This window comes from Schistocerca piceifrons, chromosome 7 (assembly GCF_021461385.2).
Source record: "Schistocerca piceifrons isolate TAMUIC-IGC-003096 chromosome 7, iqSchPice1.1, whole genome shotgun sequence".
NCBI classification, from domain to species: domain Eukaryota; kingdom Metazoa; phylum Arthropoda; class Insecta; order Orthoptera; family Acrididae; genus Schistocerca; species Schistocerca piceifrons.
In genome coordinates this window covers 354,452,579-354,470,407 of record NC_060144.1, presented here as the reverse complement: position 1 = coordinate 354,470,407, position 17,829 = coordinate 354,452,579, and the positions used below count along the sequence as shown (strand labels likewise).

Sequence of the window (17,829 nt, the reverse complement as noted above, 5' to 3'; positions counted from 1 at the left end):
AGCAACTGAAAAGATTGCCAGTTTCATTGTCACAATCAATTCTCTGACACTGCCAGAACATCTAATGGCAGGGCTCCTTCAACTTAATGTTCGGCCTTACAGTCCAAACCCTATGCAGTGCTATAAATGCCAGCATTTCAGGCATACAACCATGAGCTGTGGAGGTGAAGCGATCTGTGAGAACTGTGGAAAAGCCACTCGTGACTCTGGGACTGACTACCCACATCCGGCGATCTGCATCAACTGCTCTGGGAACCACCCAGTCTGGAACCGAGACTGCCCTGTTTTTGCTGAAGAACGCAAAGTACCGGAGATAAGTGACCAAGCAGATCCCCTATGCCGAAGCCAAAAAAGAATATAAGGCGATGAAACCCTGCTGTCTTCACCACCCCCTGTAGCATATGGACATCTGTATCTTTAAAATGTGTTTCTTGTAAACAAAAACACAAGGAACATGCCACACGAGTTCTGAACCCATTCATGTTCCACTGTAGTATGAAAGCCATGTCACTGGTACCATGTCATTGGTACAGTTTTAATTTACCTCTATCTTTGCACTGGGGAGATGAAGCACTTGGAGAGTGAGGGGGAGGAGAGGGACTGCCTAGATCCAAGGCATCTGACTCCACCATATCTTCCTCGTCAGTCAGATGGGAAATAATGATGTCTGATTGCACTCAGGAAAGCTTTTGATCTGAACGCTGTGAGAAACCTATTCACAAGGCTTGACACAGACGACACCTAGTGTGCCTGTATCCACCACAAGCACCTTTACTTGCACATGTACATGTCAAGGAAAAGAGAGTAAGGATGATGCAATCCAGGCAGTTGCACCAAGAAAGACCAACAACAGTTCCACAGTGAGCATCCAGAAGGTACAAGTAAAGCAGAGTGCCTCTCAACGCCCCTTCCCTCCCATTCTTGGAAGGGACAGGGTGCAGGGAAAGGCTCACAGCGTTCAGATCAAAAGCTTTCCTGAGTGCAATCAGACATCATTATTTCCCATCTGACTGATGAGGAAGATGTGGTGGAGTCAGATGCCTTGGATCTAGGCAGTCCCTCTCCTCCCCCTCACTCTCCAAGTGCTTCATCTCCCCAGTGCAAAGATAGAGGTAAATTAAAACTGTACCAATGACATGGTACCAGTGACATGGCTTTCATACTACAGTGGAACATGAATGGGTTCAGAACTCGTGTGGCATGTTCCTTGTGTTTTTGTTTACAAGAAACACATTTTAAAGATACAGATGTCCATATGCTACAGGGATATATGCTATACCGCAAGGATGACCTATGGGGGAAAGAGCCAAGGGAGGTGTCACAGTGTTTGTTACTAATGCGCACCACTCCTCTGTTCTCCCCTTGGTTACTTACCTACAAGCAATTGCAGTTCAAATTCATGTGTGTTGAAGAATCACTGCTCACTGTATTTACCTCTGCAAGATGCACTAGACTCTGAGGCTCTCATGGATCTTATTGCAAAACTCCTGTGACTGTTCCTCCTCTAGGGAGATTTCAATGCCCATCATGTCCTGTGGGGCTTGACCAATACTAGCCCTCGGGGTTGGGTATTGGACGGCATCATGATGTCTCGCAAGCTGTGCATCCTCAACACCGGTACTTATACACATTTCTCTACTGCTACCAGTCATTTTCAACCATTGACTTCTCTTTCTGTTCTCCCGCCCTCACTGACTGTTGAGTGGGAGGTCATTGACGACCTTCATTCCAGTGACCACTTCCCAATGTGCCTTCACCTACTAAATGGCTCGCCACCTGAAGTTAAGCCCCCAAAACGGATGCTCAGCGGAGCTAACTGGATGCGTTTCAGCCGGCTGGCTGTGTTTGAATACGGCAACAGCGTCCAAGGATGGGTGGACCACATCACACGAGTGATCCATCGTGATGCTGGCCTTTTCATCCCAAAGTCACCTTAGGAGGCAACCAGTACCTTGATGGACGGATGAGTGCCATTCTGCGATCTGGGAAAGGCATGCAGCTCTTCGGCATTTTAAATGCCGACCAATAGCAGACGACCTTAGGGCTTTTCGAGTTGCGAGGGCCAAGGCTCGACACATCATTAGTGAGAGTAAGAAAGGGTCATGGCAAGCATTCCTGCACTCCATCAGTTATTCCACTTCTATAAAAGTATGGGAAGCCATCCCGAGGATTTACCGTAAACGCAGCTGTTTACCGATAGCAGCAGTGCTGAAACATAGGTGCCTCCAAACAACACCCAGAGACATTGTTCAGATGCTGGCCAAACATTTTGCGCAAACTACCGCCAGTGCAAGGCAGGATTCAGTGTTTCGTCACTATCGTACGACTGTAGAGAACGAAATGTTGGACTTTAGGTTCAACAGTTCTGAGGCCTACGACTCCCCTTTCTCCATGTGGGAGCTCAAATCGGCCCTGACTGAGATCCGTGTCACTGCACCCAATCATGACCAAATCCGGTACTGCATGCTTTGACATTTTCCAGAGGCATCAAAGGAAATCCTCCTCGAATGTTTTAAACTAATATGGCAGACAGGCAACTTCCCCAATTCGTGGAGTGAGGCAATTCTGCTTCTTTCCTCAAACCAGGAAAGGACTACATATGTCCCAGTAGTTATCGGAGTACCGCCTTAACGAGCTGTGTAGGAAAGACCCTGGAGCGAATTGTTAGCCATCGTCTGGTCTGGTTGTCAGAGACCAGGGAACTCCTTAGCCACTCTCAGTGTAGGTTCTGAAGATTTCGGTCCACTGTCGACAATCTGACCCTCCTAGAAGTGACTATTCAGCAGGATTCCCTCCATAAGCATCACTGTATTGGCGTATTCTTCAATATAAATAAGGCATATGATGCTTCTTGGAGACACTGTGTTCTCGCACAACTGCATCCACAGGGCTTTCGCGGCCACCTCCCCATCTTCATATGGTCTTTCCTGCCTCAGCGAATTTTTAGCACCTGGGTTGGTGATGCACTGTCTTATCGATTTGAGCAGGAGAATACTGTTCCACAGGGCAGTGTTTTAAGTGTTACGCTCTTTGCTATAGCAATCAACAGTATGACATCTACAGTAAGGAGTCCTGTACAGTGCTCCTTATTTGTAGACGATTTTGCTGTTTTCTGTTCCTCCTCCAGTGTTGCAACCGTGAGCCATCAGTTGTAACTTACAATGTGGAGGTTAGAGGAATGGGCTGTAGAGGTGGGTTTCCAGTTTTCTGCAGGAAAGTGTGCATCTGTTTATTTTAATCATTCTTGTCATCTTTTTAATTTGCCTGCTTTGAATATGAGGGACACCATCCTTCATTTTAGAGACACAGTGCGGTTTGTGGGCCTTGTTTTTGGCTCCCGATTGTCATGGTTACCACACCTGCGAGACCCGAAAGCCAGAACCCCTAAGGCACTGAACATCAAGTGCATTAGCCAGTTGTCTTGGGGAGGGGACAGGGTGTGTCTCCTTCAGTTTTATCGGGGTTTTGTGCGTTTGCAGCTGGACTATGGTTACACGGTGTATAGGTCAATGAGGCTCTCTTACTTGTTTCTCATTGACACTGTCTATCTTGAGGGAATTCGGCGGGCTACGAGTGCTTATCAGACCAGTCCCATGCCTTGCATCTGTGCTGAAGCAGGGAAACCGCTACTTACCATCTGGTGCCAGACGCTCCTGGTGCATCAACCGTTTAAGTTCCTTGCATCTCCAACTTCACCTGCACACCATACTGTTGCTCGTCCACCTCTGGAATGCCTTTTTTCCAAGTGTCCACGAGCCACGATGCAGTTTGGGATCTGCGTGTAATCTGTGCTGGAGTCACTTCGTGTGGAGCCAGTACGAACCCAAATCCAGGGTTTTAACCGCCTGCTGCCGTGGTTACAGGAGAGGCTCAGAGTGGATTTAGATTTGGTGCAGTTCGAGAGAGATAGCACTCCTGCTTCTGTTTTTAATGTGATATTCTCTGATATTTTATGTGGGTACTGTGTGTGTGTGTGTGTGTGTGTGTGTGTGTGTGTGTGTGTGTGTGGGTCTTAACAAGAGGACTCTGTTGGTTGCTCTGTTGTTTTCCCGGATCATGTCCTCAAGGTCAGTCTGCCTCCAGAATTTACCGTCTTCGACGCAGAATTATATGCAATCTTGCGAGCACTGGAGCAGATGAGACGTTCTGCCTGTGTTAGAGTTCTCGTTTCTCAGATTCTCTCTCCATTGTTTATACCTAGCAGATTCAGTAACCCAGAATATTCAGGATGCCCTCCTACAACTACGACTGGGGAAGGAGGTGTCATTCTGCTGGTTACCTGTGCAATTTGGAACTGTGGGGAATGAAAGGGTGGATCGAGCAGCCAAGGAGGCATGTCGTGATCCTCTGGTATTTCAGTGTATTATACCCCTGCATGCTATCACCTAGCTGTTGAGGTACAAAGTCATGTGTTGATGGGAAGACGAGTGGCTGCCAGATAACAAGCTCCATGTCATCAAGCCCACAACTCAGCCATGGAGTACTTCCCTCCAGCCATGTTGCCAGGATGAGGTCCTTCTTACTCATCTTCGGATAGGTCACGGTCCTATGATACACGGATTCTTACTCCGGCGAGAGGACCCTCCAATGTGTGGTGCTTGTGGCATGCAGATCACGGTGCACCACATTTTATAGGACTGCATTTTATTTGTCGACCAGCGGACTGTGGCGGATTGGCCAGCTGATCTGTTGTCTATTTTATGTATTGATCAAACGAGTGCAGTTAGGGTTTTAAAGTTTTGTGAGTTGTCCAACGTTTTAACAAGATTTTTGGGAGATTGTAACACCTCCGTTGTGTCCCGACCCGATCTGATCGAATAGCAGCCCAATATTTATTATTAATATGACCGTGTACCTAATGGGGCTGGTAATCGGAATTGAGTGCTACGGAAGTCATTACTTTCCAGTTCGTCCTGTTCAATACTGTAATAATGAAATGTCTGGTAACAAGAAAAACACCAACACAGTTTCACTAATTACAAACCTATATTCGTCTCAGAAACACAAAAAAGGGAGACAGCCACTGCCTTCGTCATACATATCTAATTACGGCTAATCTCAGCACAAGCTTCTTCATTTTCCATTATCGTCACTGATCACTTTCGTAATAATTCTTCTTCACCTTCCCGGTATTATTCTAGTACAAAGGGGTCTAACCACGACGATGGCGATTCCCTTCTCCATTAAAGCCTTCTATTTCGACAAAGACCTCCACACACCTCTACCCGCAACATGGCACTCGCTCAACTCCACACTCGCTCTCGCAACACGACACTATCGATTGTTCGCCCTATCGACCTGTGCCGAGTGCAAATTTATAGTAAGGGCCTACGGACCCCTTACAAGATGTCCTTAATGTGTCAAAGGGTGGCTGGCTCACACTAGTTTTTTATAAGTGGTCAGCCAGTCACTTTTCCCTGTGCTTTTCTTTCAGTTCTTCTGTGTTTTGTTCTCTCTGTGTTTTAATTTCTTAATTAGCTCTCTTCCCTCCCAATTGGTTTTAGTGCATGTGAGAGTGCACGTGATACAGAGTGACTGTGTGGTCATTTCGAGTGCACGCTTGTACAAACATTTTTAGTTCATCTCCACATTTGTTAGTTTTCATATGTGTAAGGGGTGCTGATGACCTAGCCGGCGTGCGCCCCCCCCCCCCCCCCCCCCACACACACACACACACACACACACACACACACACACACACACACCTAGACTACCTCAGACTATGCTTCCCAAATAACTGTCTATCGTTTTATTTTGCATTCTATCATGATCCTATTATTGAGCACTGTCATATGATTCACTGCATCGTACATTTTTTTTTAGTTTATTAGATGTTTTAATTTACTTGACAACCATATGTTTTAGTTTGCTATGTTTTCTAATTGTTCCCCCCACCCTCCCACCCCATCCCTCGCCCTCCCCCTCCGAATTGTTATAGCTGCTAGTAGGGCATTCACAGACCATCATACAACATTAAATTATTGTTTTTATGGATGAAATGTTTTAACTGTCACGTTATACCTTGGGACTTCTTTTAGCTGTAGCAAACTACTTCTGTTCATTGCTTAAATATTGGCAACCACATATTTTAAGCTCTTATGTTTTCTTTACTTGATGCATTATTTGCCGTATTAGCTGCTAGTAGCCCCTTTTATGTAAGGTGACCATATGTCATGATGCTAAAATATAAATTGATTATTTTTTCTTTTCAACTTGTCATTTTTATGTCATCTGGCAAGTCATGTATTACAATAACTATTCTGACTCGTAAGCTATCGCCATTCATGAGAGTCGCTTTCTAGCCAAAGAAAACATAGTTTACTCGTAAACTATAAACATTGTTTGTTACGTGTACAGGGTGTTTCAGTAAAAGTGTTTCTCTCTGTAACTTACATACTAATAGGTGATGGGAAAATTTTTTGCGGTATGTCAATATAAGAAACTTTACACTTTCTGTAGAGCTATGAACATAGTTTATTGTGTTGTTATTCTTCAATGGAGCAATAGTTGTTTCTATCCTGCACTGGAATCATTTAAACCACCTGTGTACAATTCAACTTCAATTACATTACTATCACATTTAATGTGGGAGCTACAACCGTTCAAAGTTTCAGGAACGGATACCCCACACTGTACATTACACAGTGCACCTTCTAAAGGTGCTGTGGACGAGATGTAATGTCGCCAAAGTCACTGAGCGATGAGCTTTCTCGATGTCCTGTAAGACTGATGACTGTCGCCATACACACCTGTGTATATGACAGGTCAAACCACACACAAACAAACGGGGTTCAGTGTGCCGCGGGTAGTGATGTCGAATGAAAAGAACATTGATGTGCTGCTGACACTTGGCGATTGCCGACACGATGCCACTGAAGCAGGCATAGCATGTGCCATGAGATGTACTAGGAGAAGAGCTCTGGCAGCCATTACGTTCTTACGTGCAAAACAGAAAGCACATAGCTTGGGATTGTATGGCAATAACAGACAAAGGCCTGCAGGAAGTGAGGAGATAAAGGTGTTTGGTTTAGCTGCAATACATCATGATCCCCATGTCAGCTTAAAGAGACATTGCTGCAGTTGCTGGTATTGGCCTTACGTCTGTATGGCTGTACAATGGAAAATCTAGGATGGAATGTAACAATATTATGAGAAGGAAAGTTGCTACTCACCCTGTAGCGGAGATACTAAGTCGCAGATAAGCACAACAAAAAGACTCTCACAATTATAGCTTTCGGCTGTTAAGGCCTTCGTCAACAATAGGCACACACACACGTGCGCGTGTCACCCCCTCCTCTCCTCCACACACACACCGCAGCTCTCACGCGTGACTGCAGTCTCGGAAAACTGTGGTTTCAGTTGCCTGAGACAGCAGCTGTGTGTGTGTGTGTGTGTGTGTGTGTGTGTGTGTGTGTGTGTTGACGAAGGCCTTAACGGCCGAAAGCTACAATTATGAGGGTCTTTTTCTTGTGCCTATCTGTGGCTCAGCATCTCTGCTATATGGTGAGTAGCAACTTTCCTTCTCATAATATTAGTGCCGAGTACAGGGTCACAAGTTTCACCCATAGTGTCTGTTAATCACCCAGGGGCTGTATGGAAACTGTTTCAATTGAAAAGTTACTTTCTGCGAATAGGCCGTGCGTAATTTCACTCTGGAGTTCTTACAGAGTGTTACTTTCTCTGAGAGTCCATGTTCACAAATTATGGTGCAGTGTCCTGTCATAACATGCACTATTGGGCCACAGACAATCCTCGTGGGTACGACTTGTCGAACGTCAACGTCGGTGGTCCATTATCGGTGTGGAATCCTTGGGGAAGAAATCGTTGGTCCGCACTACTTCACAGGTAAACTTTCGGGTGAGATGTGTCGGGCTTTTATAGTCGACACTTTGGGTGTTGTCCTTGAACATGAACATGTTTGTGTAGGCATCAGAGTCCATGTGTTGATGCAGTACAATGGTCACCCAGCCCCTTCTGTGCATACTGTTGGGGAAGAACTGAACAACAGATTCTCTGGAAGATGGTTGGGGCACTGGTCCTCATGAGTGACCCACATGGTTGCCTGATTTAACACCGGTAGATTTCTTTTTGTGGGGATATCTAAAGAATAAGGTTTGTTGTGAAGCTCATAACCCCAGATGATCTAAAATGGCATATAGAGGAAGCATGTCGCGCCATGACACCAGCACTGTTATCTCATCTGCAGATCTTCACAAGGGTCATTGCATTGTGCATTCAGAAACATGAACACACATTTGAACGCCTCATTTAAATCAACATTCTTCTGCCAGAACATCCCTCACCCACTGTCACGTATTATGTATGTATGGTATTCCCCCATGAAACTTTGAAGGGTTGTAGCTCCTAAACTAAATGTGATAGGAATTTGATTTAAATTGATTTGTACTCAGCTGGTTTCAATCATTCCAGTACGAGATAGAAACAACTGTTATTCCATTTAAAAAATTGCTATCTCTTTGTTGCTGCTCTTTGGAAAATAACGTGAATAAGCTATGTTCATATGTCAGCAGAAAGTGTAATGTTTCTTGTGTTGACCTACCACAATAAATTTTCCGATCATCTATTAATTTGTAACTTACAGGGCCAAATAATTTAGTGACACACCCTTTAAGTAGTTACGTTGTCTTAGGTTATATTTCTAATGATGTACCATCTTGCAATGTGTATTTCTAAATTTTTTACATCCAAAATTTAATGAAGACTTCCTTCCACCCTTTTCCTGGATTTCCCTGTACTCTCCAGATGCATTTGAAGCCTTGGCATACTGTTCATTTGGTTTTACAATTTAGACCTTTTACTTTATGCTTGTAATAGCATACAATATCTTACGTCTCTTGACTCATGTATCACTCTGTGGACACGCTGATTCAAATTGCTGTGTCTTTGCTGCAACTGTTTCACGTGTGGGCAGAAGTGACAGTTGGAGCTCAACAATGAAAGTGAGCTCAGATAGTGTCATATAAAATATCGTTAGTTATAAAGAAGACTGTTACTGCACACTGTAAGCTTTGTGATTTTAATTCTGATGCTCACATGTTAAGTGCTTGCTTTCAGATTGGCTATATCACCATTTATTAACAGAATACTTGTACAACACTTTGACACATATAAGTACAATTTTAGTTTGTGAAATATTATTTTTGCATGTCTGTATCTTGTTGTATTTTTGGTGTGTTTCTCTGTAGATTGAGCTTGAAGATGGCCTGTAAGGCTGGAGTTTAGGACAACCATGTCAGGTATAAAAAATTGCCTACTTGAGAAAAAACACACGAGGTGGAAAACTTCAAAATATCCTTCAGTAGATAGTAGTTAATAGGTGTTAAGAAATATTTATTAAGTAAAAAGAAGTAAAGCTGGCATTAAACTAAAAGATTTTTTTGAACACCATAGTGCTTTGATAAGCACTGCCTGCTATTGATGGTGCTTTACTGTTGCTTTCCTGATTTACCCTGCCAGTTACATGGGGATCTTCAGTTAAACATGGGTCCCAGACCAAGTTACACTCAGTATTTTTCACATTAACGAACATTACCAGAGATGAAAGAAATGAGAAGTGACAGATAAAAATACTAAGGCTGACCATAGATATAGTGCAAGAGCTTTGGAACCATGACCTGCCCCTTAACCACACAGCCACTGAGCCAAATACAGAGTGTTTCAGAAAGGACTTTACAAATTTGAAAATTCATATAAATTAATTCATAATACCTACAGAGTTTATTGTAATGTCAGTTCGTAGGGAAATACACCATGTTTTGTTACGCATAGTTTGCTAGTGCCGAATCGCACCATAAGGAGTGCTTGCAGCAGTTGCAGAATCGCACCATAAGGAGTGCTTGCAGCAGTTGCATTAAAGAGGGCTGACTTCACTGGACCCAAGCATGTTAACTGTGTGTTGTCAGCGACAATAGTTCAGCATAATTTCCGTACCGTCTATGTTAAAGATCCTCCTAGTAGACCTACAATTTATGTGTGGCACAAGTGTTTTGTAGAAACAGGGTGCTTGGTAAGGTTTGGGAGATCATCAGGTCATCCGAGCAAATCTGACAATGTCGTTGAGTGAGTGAGACGATGTTTTGTCAATAACTCTGTGGAATCGACCCGGCTTGCATCTCGCAAACTGCAAATCCCACATATGACTGCTTGGTGTGTGTTGAGAAACCATTTGCATTTGAAACTGTACAGATTGACATTCATACAAGCAGTAAAAGATGCTGATAAAATTGCTCACAAGAACTTCTGTGTGGATATGTTAAATCGATTATATGAGGATGAGCCTTTCTTGGACAAAATCATCTTTTCTGATGAGTCAACTTCTCACTTGCGTGGCAAGGTTAACACACACAACTGTAGGATTTGGGGCAGTGAAAATCCACATCAAACATTGCAACATGTTCATGATAGCCCTAAACCAAATGTTTTTTGTGCATTGAGCGAGAACAAAGTGTACAGCCCCTTTTTTTCCGTGATAAGAGCCATCACCAAGATAGTGTACCTGGGTATGTTACAACAATTTCTGATACCACAGATTGATGAGAATGAACAAGAACAAACTGTTTACTTCTTGCAAGATGGTGCACCAGCCCGGAACCTGCCTGTCATCCGGGATTTTCTCAGTGACCGCTTTCCAGATCAATGGATTGGCCATGAGGCACCAATTGAATGGCCCTCATGTTTCCCAGACCTGACTCCAGTCTTTCTTTCTTTCCATCTCTCTTTTTTTTTTTTTTCGGGGGTGGGGGGGGGGGGAGGTATTCATAAAGGATATTGTGTTTGTACTTCCTTTGTTGGCTTCTCTGTCTGAACTTAGAGCAAGAATTTTTACCGCTACTGAGCAAGTGACGCGTGCAATGCTACAGCGATGGGATGTGTGCAGGATAACCAATAGAAGCCACATACAATATCTTTAGTTTAAGGTAAAAAAAAACTTGATGTGTTTCTCTACAAAATAATACTTCTTTCAATAAATTTATATGAATTTTTAAAGTTGGTAAAGTCCTTTTTGAAACACCCTACCAGTGAAAAGCAGATATCCAAATCCTGAACATACTTTTAACTTCTCACATTTAATCAAATGTAAATCAGTTTTATGTGTGTGTTTTTAATTGTGTTTTCTGGACTTACCTTGTTACATTTCTTGTGTTATGATAGTTTTAGTGAAAGTATACCTGTGATCATCTCTAATAAACATTTATTTGCTTGAAGCTTCTTCACTGAATGGAAATAAGGATTCAATATACAGTCTTGCCATGAACCCATCGGGAACAATTATTGTCAGTGGAAGCACAGAAAAGGTCTTAAGAGTTTGGGATCCAAGGTCCTGCAGCAAATTAATGAAACTTAAAGGTAATATTTGTGTGTGTGTGTGTGTGTGTGTGTGTGTGTGTGTGTGTGTGTGTCATATATTTCGTTCTGTATTTGCCGTGTGGTCTGTAATTGCACATCGTGGTCGTCATTATCACTAAGACTTAACTTGTGGGCAGAAATAAGTTACATTCTCTGGTGAAATAAACAAGCAACAGTGGCACATACTTGCTGGTAGGCTTTCTTTTCTAACTAATTAAGTTGCTTAAAACTGATCTAAATTATTCCCCATGTTTTAATCCCTTTTTATTTCTTTAATTCAGCAACTCTTTAATTTGGCTTATTTTTGTACTGCTTCCATAAAAAAACTTTAAGGTGTATGCTAAGGTACATGGAAAAGAGAGTCCAGATAGAGAATATTAATTGTGAGAACCTACAGCTGAATCTGAAGAAGAGTTGGCACAGTGGAAGTAACATTGGCAGTGAGGGCTTCAGGCAGATGGATTTCAGACATTCATTATAAATACTGAAATAACCTTCAGCTAAATTTCCTGCCCATAACCACAGAACGGCCACCAGACTGAAACAGCCTTTTCTAATCATAATCAGTATTAATTTTTTTTATTGTTCTTAAGAATGTAATAAAACACACACACACACACACACACACACACACACACACACACACACACACCAGCTCTGGCTTTGTAACATACACTATGTGAAACATATGTGTTGGAATTGTGTGAACAATATATCTCACATGAGAAGGTGGTAAAGTGCATCATGTGAAATATAATAGACCTCTGAGTTTTATACGTGTAATGTACTGTTCCTTGGTTGATGTGTTCAATGTATTTTACCTGGAAGTGCAAATATAGTTGCTAGCAGTTAATGCCTTTTACTCACTATTGCTCATTCAACTGTGTTGACTAATAGGTTACGGACCCAGCGATGTATTTGGAATAAGTATATCCATAATATAGTAGTGAGAGAAAGTATTTGAAAAGTTCCCAGTAGTGCACTTGTGTGAAGTACAAGTTATCCTTACAAGACAAATACAACTCTTCTGTATTATTTTTCGGTATTATTATATAGGTCAAGAAAGATCAGAGTTACCATTAAAATGAGCACGGCACAAATTCTGCATATAGAAAGACTTACGGGTCGCTAAAACTATGCAACATGGAAATTTGCAGTAGAAGAGTATTTATGTTTGGACGACGTGTGGGATGTGGTGGATGGGACAATGAAATCCACAGATCAGAATTATTCAAGTAAAGATAGGAAAGCAAAATCAAAGTTGATACTACTGGTTGACTCGGGGAATTATGTTCATGTTGAAAAAGCAGCGACAGCGAAAGTAGTCTGGGACAAATTACGAAGTGCATTTGAGTCTGGAGGTCTTGCAAGGAAAGTAGGATTATTATGTGAGACAATTACAACTCAGCTGGACAAATGCAAGAGTCTAGACGAATACATCAACAAAATAATAGCCACATCGAACTGACTGAGAAACATTTGGTTTGAGATCGCTGACGAATGGATGGAGACACTACTGTTGGCAGGACTGCCCAAAAGGTATGCACTTATGATTATGGGGCTGGAAAGCTCAGGTATACCGATTACGGGCAACAGTGTTAAAGTGAAAATCCTATGGATGTAAAGAGTACTTCAAGCTGTCTTGTATTGGAGAAGGAAACTGCATCTGCTCTTTATTCAAAAAACAAAAGGAAGAAATCAGTACGGTGCTACAGATGTCAGAAGAAGGGGCGTATTGCATCTTGATGTAGAGAAAAAGTCAGACAATCAGCAAAAGAAGTATGTTGTTGATAGCCCATAGAGAAGGACCAGTAATAAAGGTAAGGCACTCTCATGTTTTTATTCTTTTGGAGATGTGGTTAATTGTCAACTGGAATGGATCTTACAAGGGGAGGCCGCCAATTGTGAAATTCAGATTCGATTCATACTGCGCATAATAAAAGCTTATGGCCAGAGGTGTAATGTGGCAAAGCACCAAGATGCACTTCTCAGCCGTTGTCGAGAAAATCGACAGTTAAAAGAAACCGTTGCGGTGAAATACTCTCTACGATTAATAATTTTCTACAGCGTCGTGGCGCAGCGGTAAGCGCTCGGGTTCGTAATCCGAAGGTCGCCGGATTGAATCTCGCGCCATACAACCTTTTTTTTGGTATTCGATCCGGCGACCTTCGGATTACGAACCCGAGCGCTTACCGCTGCGCCACGACACTGTAGAAAATTATTAATCGTAGAGAGTATTTCACCGCAACGGTTTCTTTTAACTGTCAATTTTCTCGACAACGGCTGAGAAGTGCATCTTGGTGCTTTGCCACATTACACCTCTGGCCATGAGCTTTTATTATGCGCAGTATGAATCGAATCTGAATTTCACAATTGGCGGCCTCCCCTTGTTAGACTCAGGTGCATCTGTGCATATTGTTAAAGACAAATCTCTTCGTTATGATGTTGTACATAATACTCATATGGGAATATCTACTGTTGAAGGCAGCAAGCTCCAATGTCATTTGACTGGGAAACTAGACCTACATGTAAGTGTAAATGGTGAACTCAATATGGTTACTGTACATGATGTTCATTAGGTAAAAAATTTTGTAGCTAACCTACTGTCTGTAGGGGAAATTGTCAAGAAGGGAAATACAGTCACTTTTGACATGCATGGAGCAAGAGTAATCAACGAAAATGGTGAAGTTATAACTACAGCAAGTAACAAAACGGGTATTTTTAAGTTCGATACCATTGACTATAAACATAGAAATGTTAGTCATTCAATATGCTCAGTGGAAAGTTTTTTGTGGCACCACAGACTTGTACACCTAAATAGAAAGAGTATGTCTTTAATAAGGGATATGGTAAAGGGAATACCAAATTATAGTGTATACAAGGACCCTTGTGAGATGTGCATAAAAGGAAAACGAGGGAGGCTACCTTTTAAGACTAGTAAAAGTAAATCTGCAGAGGTCTTAAAGTTAATCCACACAGATGTATGTGACCTGACAGTATGCGAATCCATAGCTGGGAATTGTTGTTTTCTTACGTTTATTGATGATTATTCACGATATACTCATGTTCATTTCCTTAATTCCAAAGACCAAGTGAGTGACACTTTTAAGGAATATTGTAATATGGTTGAAAGGTGGATAGGAAAGAAGATTAAGGTCATCAAGTCTGATAATGGGAGAGAATATACACACATCAAAAAAAGTTTTGCGTCACCTCGGTTCCAGGAGTTCCGGAACCTGTACAGAAAATTGGAATAGAGATCAACATAAACATCATTTCTGCCCTTTTTATTGCTCATGAAAACCACAGCGAGACCTGCAGAGGTGGTGGTCCAGATTGCTGTACACACCGGTATCTCTAATACCCATAACACGTCCTCTTGCATTGATGCATGCCTGTATTCGTCGTGGCATACTATTCACAAGTTTGTCAAGGCACTGTTGGGCCAGATTGTCCCACTCCCCAACGGTGATTCAGCATAGATCTCTGAGTGGTTGGTGGGTCATGTTGTCCATAAACAGCCCTTTTCAATCTATCCCAGGCATGTTTTATGGGGTTCATGTCTGGAGAACATGCTGGCCACACTTGTCGAGATTATGGGGGCACAAATTGTCATCCATGAAGACAAATGTCTCGCCAATATGCTGCCGATACGGTTGCACTATCGGTTGGAGGATGGCATTCACGTATCATATAGCCGTTATGGCTCCTTCCCTGACCACCGGCAATGTACATCAGCCCCACATAATGCCACCCCAAAACAGCAGGGAACCTTCAACTTGCTGCACTTACTGGACAGTATGTCTAAGGCATTCAGCCTGACCAGGTTGCCTCCGAACATGTCTCCGATGATTGTCTGGTTTGAAGGCATATGTGACACTCATTGGTAAAGAGAACATGATGCAAATCCTGAGCAGTCCATTCCGCATGTTGTTGGGCTCATCTGTTCTGCACTACATGGTGTTGTGGTTGCAAAGGCGGACCTCGGCATGGACATTGGGAGTGAAGTTGTGCATCATGCAGCCTATTGCTCCCAGTTTGAGTCATAACACAACGTCCTGAAGCTGCACAAAAAGCATTATTCAACGTGGTGGCGTTGCTGTCAGGGTTCCTTGAAGAAATAATACGTAGGTAGCGGTCATCCACTGCAGTAGTAGCCCTTGGGCGGTCTGAGCGAGGCATGTCGTCGACAGTTCCTGTCTCTATATCTCCTCCTTGTCCGAACAACATTGCTTTGGTTCACTCAGAGACACCTGGACACTTCCCTTGTTGAGAGCCCTTCCTGGCACAAAATAACAATGCGGACTCAATCGAACCGCGGTATTGACTATCTAGGCATGGTTGAACTACAGACAACACGAGCCGTGTACCTCCCTCCTGGTGGAATGACTGGAACTGCTGGGCTGTCTGACCCCTCCATCTACTAGGCGGTGCTCATGGATGGTTGTTTACATCTTTGGGTAGGTTTTGTGGCACTTCTGAACAGTCAAAAGGGCTGTGACTGTGATACAATATCCACAGTAAACTTCTGTCTTCAGGAGTTCTGGGAACCGGGGGTGATGCAAAACTTTTTTGGTGCATGTATAAACCAGAAATTGAAGATACTTCTGGCAAAAATGGGAATCGGGCATCAAACTACCATAAGATACAGTCCATCTCAAAATTGGGCTAATAGGACCACTGTTAAAGGAGCATGATAACTACTGTTGGATTATCAAAAGATTTTTAGGCAGGGGTGGTATCAATGGCCGTATATTTGAACAATAGATCATTTACAAAAGCATTAAGGAATAGAAACCCCTGTGAGATACGGGTAGGAAGGAAACCTGACGTAAGCAATATGAGGGTTTTTGGGTGTGATGCAGTGGCGCACATTACAAAACAGCAGAGAGGAAAATGGGACCCAAAAGCTAAAAAGTATTTTTTTGTAGACTGTTGTGAGAATTCAAAGGGCTACCGTTTAATGGATCTATTGGATAAAAGGGTAGTTAAAAGCATTCTTTGAATATAGAAAGTTCTCTGAAGAGGGCAAGACTACTAAGTTAACTGCACCTAGTCCCGAGAGTGAAACCTTTTGTGAAGAAAGAGAAGGTGAAGAACAGGAAGAGGACAGAAAAGGCAAATTGAGACTATTTATGATGACAATGACTTTGAGGACAAACAAAATGAAGATAACAATGTAAGGTGTTCTTCTCACGTACCAAAACTGAAAGAATATCGGTATTTTGAGATGTATGCAGCCCAGTCTTTTAATGATGAGCGAGCAACAGCAGAAGAAGCAATGAGCGGCCCGAACTCTAAAAAAGGGAAAGAGGCAATGAAGAGGGAATTGGAATCTTTATCTCAGTACAAAACCTTTGAATGGGTAAATACACCAGCAGATAAGAAACCATTACAGACAAGATGGGTATTCACTTTGAAGAGCCCTGAAAATTCATCACCAAGATATAAAGCACGACTTGTAATAAAAGGATATTTGCCGAAACAAGGGGTAGATTACGAAGAAACTTTTTCACCTGTAGTCAAGTATGCCTTATTAAGATATGGATGTAAAAACAGCATTTTTAAAAGGGAAATTGGAGGAGGAGATGTATGTCATTCCACCAAGAGAAGTCATGAAAACCAGATCGGAAAGGGAAAAGATTTGGTGTTGCGAAAAAGTGTTCATGGACTTAAACAGAGTGGACATAGCTGGAATCAACTCTGTTATTAGAGTTTTATGTAGACATTGATTCTAGCAATGAATATGAAGCAATCTAAGGCAGATCCCAATATTTACCATAAAAGCGGAAGAGAAGGGATAATAGTAATGGCAATATGAGTGAGTGACTTCTTTATCCTCATTCACAGTCACTTTCACGTTTTCACATTCAGATATTTGCAAATCAAGTTTAAGGTGCATGATTTGGGAGAAGTTAAATGTTATTTAGGTATGCAGATCACTAAGGATGAACAGAGACAAGAATTGAGCATAAATCAATCATCATGTACAGAAAAAGTCTTAAAGAGTGATTGTAAACCCATAACTACTCCAATGGAAGTAGGAGTGAAGTTAAATGTAAATGAGACAGATGTGGAATGTGATAAGAATGTTCCATATTTAGAAACAGTAGGGAGTCTGTTATGTTTGTCTCAAATATCACGACCCGACATTGATTTTTGCCACCAATGCAGTGAGCAGATATTGCAGAGATCTGAAGGAAAAGCGTTGGAAAGCTGTGAAAGGTATCGAAGAGGAACTTCAAAACATGAATTAAGGTACCATAGAGAAGGTAATGCAAAACTACAGGGTGGCGCACGAAATGTGTTACCATTTTGTTTGTGAATATAAACTTTATTCTCAATACAATCTGGAAGGAACATATACTACAATGAAGAGCCGTCCATGGAGATTTGTTCTAACTCAGCACATGCTCAATATGTCCAACATTTAGTTCCCTAACTTCCTTCAAACGAACACTG

At 42.3% G+C, this 17,829-nt stretch overlaps 1 protein-coding gene across 1 annotated transcript in view; it reads left to right on the top strand.

Annotated features, from left to right (window-relative positions):
* LOC124804770 (WD repeat-containing protein 48-like) overlaps window positions 1-17,829 on the top strand; it is a 162,473-nt gene that overhangs the window by 57,278 nt on the left and 87,366 nt on the right. Inside the window, exon 4 of the mRNA XM_047265088.1 lies at window positions 11,227-11,367. Coding sequence (XP_047121044.1) covers window positions 11,227-11,367 — 141 coding nt within the window. The remainder of the gene's footprint in view (window positions 1-11,226; window positions 11,368-17,829) is intronic.